Raw genomic sequence first — 17,094 nt, forward strand, 5'->3', positions numbered from 1 at the left:
GTGTACTGCATGACGATTGGTGTGTACTGCATGACGATTGGTGTGTACTGCATGATAAATGTGAACTGAAGGCAGAGGAGGCGTTCCATAGTTTTCCGTTTGGCGATTTTATTCACGTGGAAAGAAGCGTCTACTAGAAAAGTAGTAGTAGTAGCGCGATATTTCTCTGCGAAAATATTCGATACACGTGACTAAATTCGCCTAGTAGAAAACAGGTTTTAAGCTCTGTCTACACCATCAAACTTTATGTGACAAAAAATGAACATATATGGTCATTATCATATTATATATCACTACCATAGTTGGGTATATCACTACCACACTTTTTTTTTTCAAATTAGTTTGATAGTGTAGACAGAACTTTAGGTAAGAGAAGACTATAGACTGTACTTACTGTTTTCACACAATTTTCCATAAAAATCTGTTGGACATACACAGGTATATCCCAGTTCTGAACAGTCATTGACACACGAGCCTCCGTTAACGCATTTGTTCTTTGCTTGGCATGCCCCAAGGTAATTCTGTAACCAATAAACAAATTTTAACATTTTCTCCTCACATGCTTTATCAGCATCCCAAGGAAATCGTAAGACAAAATTATAAACCGCACTACAAACTTTAAAAACATGGGGTTGGGCATCCATTCATTTTAGTACATTTTTCCGGACTGGGAACCGGGGTTAAAATGTAGAAATATAAAACTTCATTTAAAACTTACCCGAGTAAAATCTTTTCTTTTTCGTCGCATGTCATAGAACCAGACACCAGATACCGTCTCCATGTACTGCGGTCCAGTGACGCTATCCCGATCAAACGTCGCGCACTCTTGCGTATCAGCAGCGTACGTAAAAGCTAGGCAACGTGCGTCCTTTCGACAAAGCTGCATACACTCGTATTGCGTTGCATTGTATTTGCCCAGTTCGTTTGACATTGCTGTGTTAGCGTGTCCGTAGAAGTGAGAAGGTGACGTTTCTGGTGGCTTGATATCACATTCCACATACCCGTAACAAATAGTTAACGGCAGTAGAACAATACACGAGACTGCAAGTTTAACTATCTTGGTTTCGAACATCTTTTGTTCCTTTTGGCATTAAGTTCTTCACGAATTGTCTTTAAACTTCAGTGTTTCTTTACAAACCATTAAATAAACGCCAAATGTACACTTACTACACTTAGCAAGCGTCTGTATATCTAGCTACAAACTGACCGTTTTCGTGACTGACTTTACTCTAACTTAACCAACTAACTGCACAAAACTTTATTTATACAATATGCCTCTATTTTATGACCATTAAAACAAATACCCTATTTTAATCTACATGCTATAAACTATGTTTCTTTGTTTTTCTACAAATAATAAATATCTAATAATATTCATAACGAAGATAGATAAACATAAAACATATGGTGACCATCGCAACATACCATAAACAATAAATAATGCGCAAAACAATAATAATAATATAATAAATGTATTCGTTTATTTACCGTGAACAAATTAAAATTGTCTGTGTTATGTCAATACTATGTTACTATGTCTAGACATAGCATATACAGAGGTTGTTGACATCTTTATAGTTACCAAAATTGAAGCAACGAAAATATCTATCTATTTATTTCTATATTATAATAACACTAAGTCAAAATTTGTTCCTCTATCTCCTCCTAAACGGGGCACATTTTAATCCCCCTTTATTCATTAGTCTATATTAGAACAGCAAATTTGTACAAAAAAAGTATTTTTTAGACCAATTTCTTTGCAACTTCCAAACGGTTAGTTCGGCAATCCTCGGCCGTTTCCCCGCTTAAAAAATCCGCCCCGAACCGGATGGACGGTATATATTCTCAGCTCATGCGCACATTATTTAGTTAAAAATACATAAGAAACACACATCAATCAAATTACAATATTTATAAGTGTGAACAGGGACAAAAACTTTCTGTCCTCCCTAACTTAAGAATAAAGTAAAGCTATTCACTTTATGAGTTTCAGTTTCTTAACTAGAGTAGGAGACGCTCGAGTCCGAGATGACCGAGCCACAAGTTACTGGTAGGTGCTCACCAGGGTTCAATTTAAACCGAACTCTGGTTACCGACAAGAAGGGCGTATTCCCATACTTCGGGTTAAGTTGTGTGTAGTTTTTTCCCTCAGTTTCTACTGTATGATCAGCGCTTAGTAGATAGGTTTCACATCATAAAGTGCTTTATAAACAAAGGATATTATAATATAAATACTCTGCGTATTTCTCACAATGACGTACAACAATATACACATATCCATTTCTAGAACATGTATGCATTTAATTTATCATGGTGACTAAAGTATAAGAAGTTGATTTAACACAACTGGGTGTATATTCTTGCCATTTGATTGGTTAATTACGCATCACGTGCGACTTTTTATTAGTTCTAACATAGAGTAATAGTTTCCGTTGCTCTAAATCTAATAATTTATGGTGATAATTACAGTTTCTAATAAACCTTTAGCTTTTTGTTGAAATACTTCATAGTAGGTGTGTTATAAAGCAAATAATGAATGTTTATATTCGTTGAATGGAGCATATTTCATTACAATATAATAATAAACTCGGCATTAACAAACGATTCAATTTCTTGCATAAGGACGTGCTTTATATTAATCTATCTACATTTTACATTGTTAACTATGCATATTGAAAATAAAATTCGGTATTCTCCAAAATTATGAACATGAATACTAAAATAACAAACGAGCAGTAACTGTCATGACCGAAATTAAACATGACAACAATAACAACTGAAATGTAACGTCGCAAAGACACTAACATTAGTATTATAAACTTTTTATAAAAAATAAAATGTAATGTATTTTGATATGTAAATATAGATATTTGTAAAGCTTATACTTATAGCGTTTAATAATGTTGCGTAAATTAAAACATTACCATTAGAAAAGCAACGCATGTAAGTGCAACGTAAAGCTTGGTTCCCATTAAGCGTGGTCCCACTAGAACGCAACGCAGCGACGTATCGACGCAAAGTGCTGTATTGCGTAATCACAAGTGGGAACCGACGACGCAATAGGGCTGGAAACATCGCAGGTTTGATTTCACGCAGGCTGAGGACAAACACAATTATTGGAAGGTAATTTTCTTACGTTGTGTAGGTTGCGTTACGTTGCGTCGCTATTGGGAACCAAGCTTTAAAGTTTGGTTCCCACTTAACGCAAGGACGTAAACGCAACGCAAGCGTTTTAACCAATGACAAGCAAAGTTTTAGCAATCACAAGCGAATAAGCCATTGCTTGTGATTGGTCAATTCACTTGCGTTGCGTTACGTATTTGTGTTGCGTCGCTAGTGGGAACCACGCTTTAGCTTGTGATTGCTAACTGTCTATAATTTCGCTTGTCATTGGTTAAAACGCTTGCGTTGCGTTTACGTCCTTGCGTTACGTTCTAGTGGGAACCAAGCTTTAGAGCGCCTTAAAGCACCAGGCATTGATGAATTAACAAGTGACATAATTAAAGCAGGAGGTGATTCATAGATTACCAGAAGGCCTTTGACTCGATAGAACACACAGATATGTTTGATGCCCTGAAGAAAATTGGAATACAAGAAGGATACATTACCATCTTGGAAGATATCTACACAAATGCAACCGCCAAAATACACATCGATAAAGACATCTCTAAAGTCATCAAAATAAAGAGAGGTGTGAGGCAGGGTGACACGATATCTCCAAAGATCTTCACAGCAGCAGTTGAAGATATCTTCAAAAAGGCAGAACTTGAAGAAAAGGGTATCAACGTAAACGACGGAGAGATGCTAACAGACCTCAGATTTGCTGATGATGTAGCTTTAACAACTACAACTGTTAAGGACATGGAAGAACAGCTCAATCGCCTGGACAAAGAAAGTAAAAAGGTTGGCCTACAAATGCACAAAGGAAAGACTAAATTTATGACCAACTTCTCGACTCAAGAGACAATAACAATAGACAATCACCAGATTGAGAAAGTTGACAAATACAAATACCTCGGGCAGACCTTGAAAATGGTCAACACCACAGAGGAGGAGATATTAACACGTGTAAAAGCAGGTACGTTGGAGAAACTTCGGGATGCACAAGCATATCCTGACCGACCAAGACATTTCCATGTCACTAAGAAGCAGGGTGTACAATCAATGTGTTCTAACAACTATAGTTTATGGGGCAGAGACATGGGCAACAACGAAAGAGATGGAACAAAAATTGATAACAACACAAAGAGCGATGGAAAGAAAAATGGTAAATCTATCAATACGAGACAGAGTAAAGCATAGTGAGATACGGAAAAGAACAAAAGTCAAAGACATCATGGTAAAGATCAAAGAACTGAAATGGAGATGGGCAGGACACATAGCCAGAAGAGACGACAACAGATGGACGAAGAGATTGAATGAATGGCAGCCGAGGACAGGGAGAAGAAGAAGAGGACGGCAAAAAAGAAGATGGCGTGACGAATAACAACGTACATGGAAACGGCAACATGGGAAAGATCGGCAAGGAACAGAACTAAATGGAAACAGCTGGAGGAGGCCTTCACACAGCAGTGGGTGAAATAGGCTATGAGATGAGATGAGAGATGAACCATGTCATTATTCTAAAATCCTAATAGTTTTGTTAAGGATCGAAAAACAATAAGATCACAATAAATGATGAAAAATTTAACAATAAATTATTCATTAGATAACGCTAAACATTTGCTATGCATTATTCATCGAATAATTTTCTAATGAATTATTCATTATAATCGGCTGAAGAGTTTCTAAGGAATTATACATTTAGGTTAATGATATTTTAACTACTGAATTATTCATAGAAAGCCTAATGCTGAAAAGTTTCAAATAACAATAAATTAATATTTTTATTAATCTCTTCGTAGTTTCCTTATTCAGATCAATAAGTCACGTACAGGCATGGGAGAAAGGCCTACAACTTACTACACCCATTGGTATATGTTTAACTTTGGATTGACCATGCTATTATTATTATTTCGATGATTCGACTGACTCAAAAAGTACTCCCCATCTTGCTCAAAAAAGGTTATATCGTTACATACATGTGACGTCATGGCTCCATATGTTACGAACATAGTACCCTCAAGCTTAAATATTGGCGATGACGTAGTATAGATATTATCATTATTATCACTTGTATCCCACTTCGTTCTGGTCGTGGTTATTACCATAAAAACTTCTCCGCCAACCTGTAAAAACAATAGGGACTTTACGAAACACGGCGGGAAGCCATAGGACGGTGCTCATGAATAATTTATGCATGAGCTATAACAAAGTGGGCGGAGCTTAGTCTGAAATTCCGTCTTCTTTAACTTTTTGAGAACGGTAAAGTTGCGATTTTCCCGTTTACGGAGAACGACTAGATGTATATATATAACCTTAAATGTACAGTTCAAATTAAACTTAAACGTGGAATTTTCAAAACTTCAAATAATATTTTAACTTTTAATTTAATTGTTTAATGAAATTTTTATTGGGTTAAATTGGCTGTTTTAAAAGCGAGGTTAGACCTATGCTGTATCACCAGAGCCGAGCGATTCAGAAGGGCCCCGCGCCACGAGACAGGGGAGGGAGAGAAATACTGCCGGTCGTCGTCTTCGCGAAGAGTTCGTAACTAATAAAACGGCTATGTTGACTGTATACGAAGTCCCTAATATCATCATTACGACCAAGCTAACAGCAAAATATGTTCTATACGTTATCGACTTTAAAAAGTCTTAGGAACTAAGAGTCCTTGGTTAGATGTCGATCAACATTGTCCGTGAATTTAATAGTTTGAGAGAGATTATTTAGATTGTAGGTTCAGTTATATTTGGGAAATAGGTCACCTTTATCATGGAAAATAATTATGCTCATTCATTATTCACGGCATGGTTTCTGCCTTAACCTTATAGGAAACAAAATAATGCAGCCGTGTTTCGTCGATTTGTCTGATTTACAGTCAAAATAATTATATACATACTTTGAAAATGGTAGATCTTGATGGGCAGTGGTCCACAGGAATACGTTGATGAATTTTAAATTCTTCAGATGACTTGTCCCAACAATACACAATTGTATTCTGTGCACAATCCAATCTATTGACAACTACTAGGTAAGTATCTCCGTCAATTGCGAATGTGTCGATTCCACATGATCCTACATCCGATTCATCGAGTGATTGTACTAGTTCAGTAACACCACCTAAAGGGGAGCAACAGTAAAGCAGACTTTTTAGACAGAGGAATAATGTGCAAAGCGGAACATGCACGACTTTAGTCCCTGCACTAGAGAAAAAAACAGCCATTATATACTGTGACACGCTCGGTCAATTCTCATCATCGACACTCACTCAGAGTTTGTACGTTTGTTCGATATACACATTTTCCTACTGCATGAGGTATAACAATGACTGAAAAAATGTTTATATAAACTTTAAACATTATACGCCATCTTCGATTCATGTTAGTTTGCCAAAATGGGGTCAAAACGTTCTACTTTTCCCTCACTTTGAATGTTGTTCGTTCATTTTTTGTTCAGTGAAGAACGATATACGTTTATGAAATTGTATTTCACTTACTTTGTTTTAGTTTCCAAAGGTGAGATTTAATTGTGTAGTCATTCGTCGTTGTGAAATAGTTTGCTATTGCCGCGTACAACACACCATCCATTGAGAATAGTTTACCACTCTTTGCCCCATGAACTGGTATCTTAACATACTCTACAAATTGGTTATTGGTAAAATTCCATTTATACACTGTTGAGTTGACAACACTTTGTTGCTCACGATAATCAACCACAAGTAAATAATGGTTTGAATTCAATTCTAAATACGATGCGTCATGTCCACTCCATGTGTCAATCGTTTGATGTTGATCGAAGAAACCTAAAACACAACAAATGTATAGTAATTTCGGAACTTCTAGACGGCGTTTAGACTTATTGGTAAAAATAAAAATTCCAAATGGTGGCGCTTGTAAAAAATAATATTTAACATCATAAAAAGGACAATAAGAGAGATACAAACGTATGTGAGGTGGTATTAATATCTAACTATACTACACAGCGGGAATATTCCTTATAAGCATTTCGTTCACAACCTAAAGCTGTCACATACAAAAATGCCCAATATGGACACAGTAACATTGTACAGTACAAAAAGGAGTGATGTCCCCAAAAAATATGGTAAGTGATAAGACATCATCGTAAAGCTTTAGAAAACTAGTTTTCCGGCACGGTTCCGGTCAGGCGACGGCAAATCAAATTGAACGTCAGTGTTTTGTTTTCACGACGCTCCACGCGGTTATGTAGTGATCGATCTATTGGCGCATAGCCGCGTGGAGCGTCGTTCAGGTTCGATTTGATTTGACGGCGCCGAACCGAAACTGTGCCGGACTCAACAGATGTGAGTCGTAGATCGTCTATATGAGCCGTACGGAAACTAGCAGAAAGCTAGATTGCGTGAAAGTGAAAAAGTGAAAACAAATTATTGAATGTGTGCACATCCAACTAAAATAATACAAAGTCTTGCAGAAGTGCTCTTGAAAAAGAAGTGTACACATTGATCTTGTCATAAAAAAAAAGAATAAGATAAAAAAAAAACTGTTATCTGGAATATACCACTTCTCTCCATTCCATCACAGTGACACTGTCAAATGGGATGCAGGGTCTTCTTTAAATCAAAACAGATTATACACTTACCCGTTCGTGAATCAAATATGTAGATGTAGGAGTCTATGTTTTTCTTTTCATCTATTTTGTAGTTGATGACAAACACATATAATTGTCCATTAATAATAAAATGTTCTATTTGTTTTGCATCACTTTTTCCCGTTAATTGTTGATAATATTCATACCGTTCATTAGTATCGTTGTATCTGTATGCATTTGTTGGTGAACCGTTACTGAAATTAAATTGAAAAAATATCTAAATTTGCTTCAGAAATAAAATTAGGCCTACAAGCAAATTAAGTTTTTCACGTGATGATGTACGCATCATGGCACCATTTACAACGTAATCGGTACGCGACGAATACTTTACTACGGGCGCGCACTGAACAATCTAAACGCGCGCGAAGCGGCACACCCGTTATGCAGCGCATCAACTCAACCGAAATGTTAAGACTCTTTCTCTCCTTGGATCTTCTCACGAACCTGTGGCCGTGTATTCTCCATGTGTGGTTGGTGAATACGGCCACTGGGCTCTACTAAAATTGTTTCTACATCCGTCGCCATTTTGTTGTTTTGTGCTTATTAAACATCATGCTTTTGATATGCAAATTTGTAATATTTTTAGGCCGAAGTGACAATTTTTTTTTCATTTATTTGTTTTTATTTATTTTGCCCGAATGAATAAATAATATTATTAATTGGATACTCAAATAATTAAATGTTATCAAACGTTGTCAACATCACTGCAATCATTTGTGTCGACGTTTGTTTTGTTGTTGTACAAGTCCAAAATACTTACACTCCGCCGACTACGAGATAATGCTTGTTCTTGTATGTGAATGCCGTATTGCTTCCTGATGGTTTAACAATGTTTGTTTTAAACACATAACCGTTGACAAACTCTAAAAGATTAAAATGTATCGTCATTACTATTATTATTGTCATTGTTTATTCTTACGTAAAGTTATATTATACTCATACCGAGTCCAAATTCATGCCCAGTGGCCGGATAAAAAAGAATGGATACGTGTTTAAAGCTCTGTCTACACTATCAACATTTTATGTGACAACAACAATATAAGGTGCCCATAAATGGAAACGATGATGTCATATCACTACCATATTTGGACATATCACTACCATATTTGGGCACATCACACTTTTTTGTCAAACTAGTTTGATAGTGTAGACAGAGCTTAAGAATAGAACCAACTAAAATTCCAGTTTCCATACACAACGGACGTGTGATTGAAACAGATTTTTGTTTTCAGCCACTGGATACAATTTGAACTCAGTGTGAACGCGAACTCTAACCAATTACCCTACTGTACACATTTTAGAACTACAGATATGATGTTGTTAACGAAATGTTTAATTTAATTCATTCGTAATGTTTATTTATATCAATATAATTGGAAATGACCTGTAAAACACAATACAATACAGTTCCGTAGACCTACTTACTATTTTGACAAAATTTCCCATAAAATTGTACTGGGCATGCGCAGGTGTATCCCAGTTCTGAGCAATCGTTGATACACGAGCCTCCGTTAACGCATTTGTTCTTTGCTTGGCATGCCCCAAGATAACTCTGTAACCAATAAACACGATTTAACTGTGAATCGAGTGAATACATGGATACACACATTTTTCTCCTCACATGCTTTATCAGTATCCAAAATTAGAAAGTGCACAACAAACTTTAAAAAACATGGGGTTTGGCATCCATTAATTTTTTTTAAAAGTAGAAAAAACAATTCCTTTTAAACTTACCCGAGTAAAATATTTTCTTTTCCGTCGCATGTCATAGAACCAGACACCAGACACCGTCTTCATGTATTGCGGTCCAGTGACGCTATCCCGATCAAACGTCGCGCACTTGTGCGTATCAACAGCGTACGTAAACGCTAGGCAACGTGCGTCCTTTCGACAAAGCTTCATACACTCGTATTGCGTTGCCTTGTATTTGCCCAGTTCGTTTGACATTGCTGTGTTAGCGTGTCCGTAGAAGTGAGAAGGTGACGTTTGTGGAGGTTTGATATCACATTCCACATAGCCATCGCAACTAGTTAACAACAGAACGATAAATGTAATTACATTAACAATTTTGGCGGCAGCGCGCATCATGTCTGTTGAAAAGAAAGAGACAAAATGGAAAAAATGGTGTATAACGTTTCCTGCAATTCGTGACTTAAAGCTCATCGATGGTTCCACCACAATGCGCTTCCAAACTATGTAATATACCGTTATTTCAGTATATTTTATTCTATGAACAAAAACCATTAGAAACGTGCTTGGTAATATCATTATCTACAACCTATATACTTTACTTATAAATTATTAAACCTAACCATTGTTAAATATGCGTTTTAAAAACATTAATATTCAATTCATGACCATAAATATTTAAAAAAATGCGGTAAACATGACAACGTAATCAACATAAACAACAACATAATATCGTTGGTATTTCGCAATGTGTACTTCTAAACTATTTAAAATTATCATGATGCGGCCTATGTGACCACCACGTGACATGTGAAAGAACACAGAAGGCCCGTATTCATGCCACATAGTGATGATGTATTAAATAAAAAATGACATTATCATGTAACAATCACACCAATCTCTTGTGTATACGCTGGGGCATCGTCTTAACTAACCACACCAGCTGGTAAGTAGATTCCAAACTTGCGCCAGCGCCACATGGCGTTTTATTAATAGCAATCACCTAATCTCTTGTGTATACGCTGGCATCGTCTCAACTAATCACACCAGCTAGTAAGTAGATTCCAAACGTACGCATGCGCCACATTTTTATGCAAATTATTCCAGGTAAGCATGCCATCAACAGCAATTAAATAATCACTAAACTCAGTTACAGCATTATTTCAATATATACTTTATTATATGACTAAAAACAAACGTGCTTGGTAATAATTATCTAACACCTTATACTTTAGTTAAATAAATTATTAAGCCTAACCATTGTTAATATGCATTTTACAAATATTAATAGTCAATATTTTTCATAAACATGACCATACATAATAAAACTAAAACATGCGGTAACATTTTTCACAATAATGTAAAAATGTAAAAAAACAAAGCAAAAAAGAAAAAGTCGTTAGACATGATACCACTCGTGTATTGGGTATAGAGGACGTACTTCATCCATGGTATAATCACGTTATGTTTATAATCACGTTACGTTATACATCTAAGTAGTAGACAACATTTAGAGCGACAGAGATATAGTCATACTATTCTAGTTTTATTCTGTCTATTGTCTGACCACTTTTTAAAATTTATAAGACTTCTATAGATTTAAACATAATATAAACATGAAACGATTACTACAGCAAGTAATATTAACATTTGTCAAACAAACATTGAACAATATCGGTTAAAGGCAGAAACAAACCTTCTATTTATTACAACACATATTTGTCTAAAACAATTTCACTATATCAATATACGCGGATTCTGCAAAAGATACATTAGGTTACGTTCAAAATTAAATTATTTTAAAAATCCAGTAATTAAACCGCCACTGATTTTACTTATAACAATAATCAAACTAACACGATAAAATGTGTGCATTTATTTGGGGTTTTGTGTGAGATATATTTATATACAGGGAAAAAACAATCCTCCTCAATATTTGCTACGTATAGCGTTTAACTTTGTTTATCGCGTGATTCGACGAGCCACGCGATGAGGCAGCTATTGAGTCTAACGGTCCGTCTGCACACGCTGATTTCCTTCTGGTTGACGCATACGCTGTACTCCCTCTCCCCTTCTCTCCCTCCCACCTCTCTCTCCCTCTCTTCCCCAAAAGGTTAAATCAGAGTCATAGGGCGCATGAGTTTATACCCTAAAAAGACTTAGTTTTTAGTTTATTCATATATAAATAAGTTTATGTGCATGTTTTAGTTTAATAAGGCACAGGGCAGGAGAGTGGGACCTACAAATACACACCCAGTGGTATTATGTTGAAGTTTGGATTAGCTATGCCACTAAACACTTCGTTTATTCGACTGAAAATGGCGGAGGAAATGTGTTCCTTCGCCATGAACTGCCTCAAAAGGTACTCCCTTTCCATCTCGTTAAAAAATGTTTTAAGAACAGTCATATTACGTTATGGCTCCCTAATTTACGAACAAACTTCCATCCAGTTTAAATATTGTCGGCGATGACGCAATATCGAGCTTTAAAAATCAACGAGCGCCATAAGTTTTAAAATTTACATCAACTACACCCATTGGTATATGTTGAAGTTTGGATTAGTCGTACTACCATTTGCATTTCGTTTATTTGACTGACCCAAGAAGTACTCCCCATCTCGCTCAAAAAATGTTATATTATCATAACATTCGTGTGATGGTATGGCTCCGTAATTTACAAACATACTCCCTTCTAATTTAAAAATTGGTGATGACGTAGTATAGAGTTCAGAATCTTCATCAACATCACGTGATTCCGTTCTGCTTGTGGTTATTATCATAAACACTTGTCCGCCAACCTGTAAATATAGAGAACATCCTCATTGACATAGTACATCATATAATACATATTACAGATTTAGAAAAAACTGCAAAAAGTCACAAAGATCACTAATCAGAGAGAGCCACACGTTTTAAACCTTAGTGTGAAAAAGAGGAGGCTGATTCACAGGGGTGGTACTTACTTTGAAAATGGTAGATCTCGTGGGACAATGTTCCACAGGAATACGTTGGTGAATTTTAAATTCTTCAGACAACTTGTCCCATCTATACACTATTATGGCATGTGCACATTCCAATGGATTCACCGCTACTAAGTAAGTATCGCCCTCATTTGTGAATGTCTCGATTCCAATTGTCCAAAAAGGCTCCATTTCGTCTAGTGATCGTTTAAAAAGGTGATAAAAGCACAAACTAGAGTGATGATTACTGTAGTATGCAGGATAGTTAGGTCTACAGTACTGTATAATTAATCCTAACTACCAATATTTGTTAAAGTATACATACTAGGCCTACTGCAGCCAAATTGAATGTCGTCAATAGCAATGTCACCAGTAAAGTCACTTCCCTTAATGCCTTCAAACACAATGTAGTTGTCTTCATCATCAGTTTTCTCAAATTGTACTACAGCATTACGCCATGAATCTCCTTGGTTACCACTTCTTGTCCATAACAGTTCTTCCTCCAAGTTTGACGTTCTGTAAACGTTGAGTGTTCCAATAGTAGCTCCGTACATGTGGTAAAAGAATGATAAAGAAACATGCTGCCATTTTGGTATAACTGGACTTTTTAAGCGAGCTGACATTCCAGTACTAAAGTATATATTATCTGATGTCTCAATGTAAACATAATAATCAGCTATGCGTGGAAGTAAGAAAAACAACAAATATAATTTGATATTATTGGGATTTTGAAATTTGCTGAAATTGAGTCAAAATAGAATTATTAATAACCAAATCGCAACTCACACATACCTGTATACCCTGAGTGACCGTTTAATGGTCCAGTGTTGGACGTGCGTGATGGCGTTTGACCATAATTCCGTGTCCAATCAAAGTCGTCATAATCTTCTTGAGTCCAGTCACCAAAACCTAGCTCAAAATCTATTTTAACTAAAAGAAAAAAACTGTTTTCATACACTAATGAACGGCCGTCCGCATGCGCATGCATAGTAGGTTAATTTGAAAGCTTCTTTTTTTTTCAAAATATACTGAAAATAAAAAAACCCAGAGTACATATGATAGACTTCTTAGGCTGACATTCATTTTTTACAGATGTTAATTCAATGTACAGGTATGTAAACATACCGCTATAAAACAATATTGGCGTTTATCTTATATGGCTTTTATTATTTTGCCAAACTTAATCTAATATCTTAAGCTCTGTCTACACTATCAAACTAGTTTTACAAAAATATGACAGTGATATTCCCAAATATGGTAGTGATCAGCATGTCCATTTATGGACACATCACATTTTTTTCACATAAAGTTTGATAGTAGAAAAAGGTTTACTATATCAAAAATAGAATTATTTAAAAGAATGCCAATTTTTTATTACACTGATTAGCTCTCAACGGAAGCAAAACAGGAAGTGTTTCTTTAAAACCAAACCCTGCGATGGATGATGAATGGGTCATTTCTTTTAACCTGTACGCACTTACCCACTGATGACGTATCAACATTTTCTCCAGTCCATTCATCAAAACGATTATGGAAATCGGTTTTAACTATAAAAAAAATATCCTGTATCTAAATCGATAAATTAACATTATTAGACAGATAATGTATGGTACCTTGCCTCACGTGAGCATCCATACGTCGTCAATTGGTATACCCAATGCGCAACACCACTACCCATCACCTTCCGCTATACATACAAACATTCACAAATTAGAGACAAGCTACATATTTGGTCCTAGTAAATGAGGTACATTATATGATAATGTAACTGAAAGGAAATCAAATTATTATTAACTTTATATCACTTACAGTTTTCTTTTATTTTCCAAACCTCTAGAGCTGCTGCTGCTGTTCCATTTACATTTGCTATTGCCGCGTACATTATACCATCTACTGAGAATATTTTACCACTCAGAGACCCATGACTTGGTAGCTGAGCATACTCCACGAAAAGGTTACTGGTAAAATTCCATCTATACACCGTTGAGTTCACTTCGTATGATGTTCCGTTAGTCACAAGTAAATAATGATTTGTTGTCAATTCTAAATACGATGCATCACATGCACCTTGTGTTGTCATCGCTTGATGTTGTTCGAAAAAACCTAAAACAAATAAAATTACATATTTTTATAGAACAGAAATTGAATGAGTGTGTGAAGATGGATGGTTGAGAATAAGCTGGACAGAAAAATGAAAAAGTGGAGGACAAAACATCATTCAGCAATTATAAATCAAGAAATTGAGATGAACAGGACATATCGCCAGAACGAACGACAACATATTGTGACAAAAACTTATCAATTGATATCAATCAATAAATCAATCAATATCAATCAAAATAAATAAATACATAAATAAAAAAATATCAATCAATTATCAATCAATCAACATCCACGAGACGAGACCAAAAACCAGATGTAGAGATGAGATTCTGGATTAGAGAGCTGCACGGGACATGGAGTGATAAAAGCTGAAATGATGATGACGATTATTTATGAAGTATTAGGAGGAGTCTAAATTGAGTAACAGTGAAGATATAAACTGACGGGATTCCAGCGTTATGGAAAAAAGTGGCATGAGGCTGGACCGAGATATATAAGGTGAAGTCTGTTACGGTCCTTCCATTTTGTTATAATTCACTGGTTGAAATTACAAAATACATAAGTTAATTTGAAGTTGAACTGGGTTACCCACCTCCTCTGTATCGAACTGCAAACATAGGCCTAATAGCAAAGACACTTTTTATACGTTCTTTGTCAATAGGCAACAAGTAGCGTACCCTTACCTGTTAGTGAGTTAAATGTGTAGACGTAAACTATTCTGCTGTCTGCAACAAACAAAATATAGAGTTGTCCATTTATTGTAAAATTCTCAACTTTTTGTACATCACTTGCTCCAGTCAAATCTTGGTAATGTTCATACAGTTTATTAGCATTGTTGTATCTGTATATTGGAGTTCCACAAGCACCGTCACTGAAATGAAAAAAAAGGACAATATAGGTTAGTTACACAGTATACAAGTGATGGTTTAATAAAGCATGGCTTTCGTCTTTGTTTTGGTTGTTATTTTATCCCTGTTGTCAATGTTCAAAATACTGTACTTACTACCGGTATCCTCCAATCACGAGATAATGTTTGTTCTTGTATGTGAACGCCGTATTGCTTGCTGATGACATACCAACAGTGTTTGATTTAAACTCATAGTCGTGGATAAATTCTGAAAGATTCAAGCTAAAGTGTAAGAGAGCTTAACTAAAATTATACACGGCCTAAATAAGAATGGTCTGCATAACCAACTGTAAATTAAACAAGGTGATAGCTAGAGTCTAATTTCATCGATTTCTGTTTGGTGCATTTAGCCGCGTGGAGCGTCATGAAAACAAGTGTGAAAGGCCATTTAAGCCTGTTTTCCGTTAGTCGATTTTATTCACGCGGAAAGAAGCGTCTACTATAGAAAAGATTGGATACACGTGACTAAATTCGCCTTGTAGAAAACAGGTTTTAAGCTCTGTCTACACTATCAAACTAGTTTGATAGTGTAGACAAGAGAAGACTATAGACTGAACTTACCGTTTTCACAAAATTTTCCATAAAAATCTGTTGGACATACACAGGTGTATACCAGTTCTGAACAGTCATTGACACACAAGCCTCCGTTAACGCATTTGTTCTTTGCTTGGCATGCCCCAAGGTAATTCTATAACCAATAAACACATTTTAACTTTTTCGCCTCACATGCTTTATTATCAGCATCCCAAAGAAATCGTAAGCGCACAACAAACTTTTAAAAACATGGGGTTGGGCATCCATTAATTTTAGTGATTGTTTTCGGACTGGGAACCGGTGTTGAAAAGTAGAAAGAGAAAACTTAATTTTAAACTTACCCGAGTAAAATCTTTTCTTTTTCGTCGCATGTCATAGAACCAGACACCAGATACCGTCTCCATGTGTTCCGGTCCAGTGACGCTATCCCGATCAAACGTCGCGCACTCTTGCGTATCAGCAGCGTACGTAAAAGCTAGGCAACGTGCGTCCTTTCGACAAAGCTGCATACACTCGTATTGCGTTGCCTTGTATTTGCCAAGTTCGTTTGACATTGCTGTGTTAGCGTGTCCGTAGAAGTGAGAAGGTGACGTTTCTGGTGGCTTGATATCACATTCAACATACCCGTAACAAATAGTTAACGGCAGTAGAACAATACACGAGACTGCAAGTTTAACTGTCTTGGTTTCGAACATCTTTTGGAATTTAAATTCTTCACAATGTTTCCATTAAATAGACGCCAAATTACACATACTATAGCAGTTGATTCTGTAGACCTAGCACATACTGATTGCTTTCTGGATGTATTTTACTCTAAAATAGCCAACTGAGTGCACGGACCTTAATTTATACGCTATGCCTCTATTTTATGGCAAATAAAAAAATCAACGAATATTTGCTTTTTATTCGATCTACATGTTAACTATGTTTAATTCTTGTGAAGAAACACTTTTCTACAAATAATAATATCTAAAATGTTTATAAAGAAGATAAGCATAAACCAACAGAACATGTGGTGACCATCGAAACATACCATAAACAATAAATAATGCGCAAAACATTTCATAAATGTATCCGTTTATTTACCGTGAACAAATTTGTCTGCCGTGTCTAAAGAAGCATTTACAAAGGTTGACATCTTTATAGTCAACTTGACATTAACAAACGATTCAAA

General features: G+C 35.8%; 5 protein-coding genes across 5 annotated transcripts in view; 1 reads left to right on the forward strand and 4 right to left on the reverse strand.

Annotated features, from left to right (window-relative positions):
* The window catches only part of LOC144835889 (ATP-dependent translocase ABCB1-like), a 172,470-nt gene that overhangs the window by 62,104 nt on the left and 93,272 nt on the right, over nt 1-17,094 (forward strand). The gene's annotated exons all lie outside the window — the stretch shown is intronic.
* LOC144835339 (MAM and LDL-receptor class A domain-containing protein 1-like) overlaps nt 1-17,094 on the reverse strand; it is a 43,543-nt gene that overhangs the window by 11,060 nt on the left and 15,389 nt on the right. The window lies entirely within an intron of this gene.
* On the reverse strand, nt 4,783-10,412 carry LOC144835299 (uncharacterized). The gene is made up of 8 exons (XM_078690379.1): nt 10,353-10,412; nt 9,463-9,818; nt 9,154-9,280; nt 8,489-8,591; nt 7,720-7,922; nt 6,599-6,904; nt 6,002-6,222; nt 4,783-5,228 (listed from the first exon to the last, which is right to left on the reverse strand). The coding sequence occupies exons 2-8, from the start codon at nt 9,814-9,816 to the stop codon at nt 4,962-4,964; spliced, it is 1,581 nt and encodes a 526-aa protein (XP_078546505.1). The 5' UTR covers nt 9,817-9,818; nt 10,353-10,412; the 3' UTR covers nt 4,783-4,961.
* LOC144835894 (uncharacterized) lies at nt 10,456-16,746 on the reverse strand. Its single transcript, XM_078691014.1, has 10 exons — nt 16,262-16,746; nt 15,948-16,074; nt 15,483-15,594; nt 15,163-15,350; nt 14,186-14,479; nt 13,858-13,923; nt 13,169-13,306; nt 12,702-13,052; nt 12,380-12,573; nt 10,456-12,214 (listed from the first exon to the last, which is right to left on the reverse strand). Exons 1-10 carry the CDS (start codon nt 16,613-16,615, stop codon nt 11,945-11,947), a joined length of 2,094 nt encoding a protein of 697 aa, XP_078547140.1. The 5' UTR covers nt 16,616-16,746; the 3' UTR covers nt 10,456-11,944.
* The window catches only part of LOC144835343 (uncharacterized), a 58,038-nt gene continuing 52,581 nt past the window's right edge, over nt 11,638-17,094 (reverse strand). The window contains exon 15 of the mRNA XM_078690428.1: nt 11,638-11,656. The gene's annotated coding sequence lies outside the window, so the exon portion shown is untranslated. The remainder of the gene's footprint in view (nt 11,657-17,094) is intronic.

Source organism: Antedon bifida, chromosome 2, assembly GCF_963402885.1.
Source record: "Antedon bifida chromosome 2, ecAntBifi1.1, whole genome shotgun sequence".
NCBI classification, from domain to species: Eukaryota; Metazoa; Echinodermata; class Crinoidea; order Comatulida; family Antedonidae; genus Antedon; species Antedon bifida.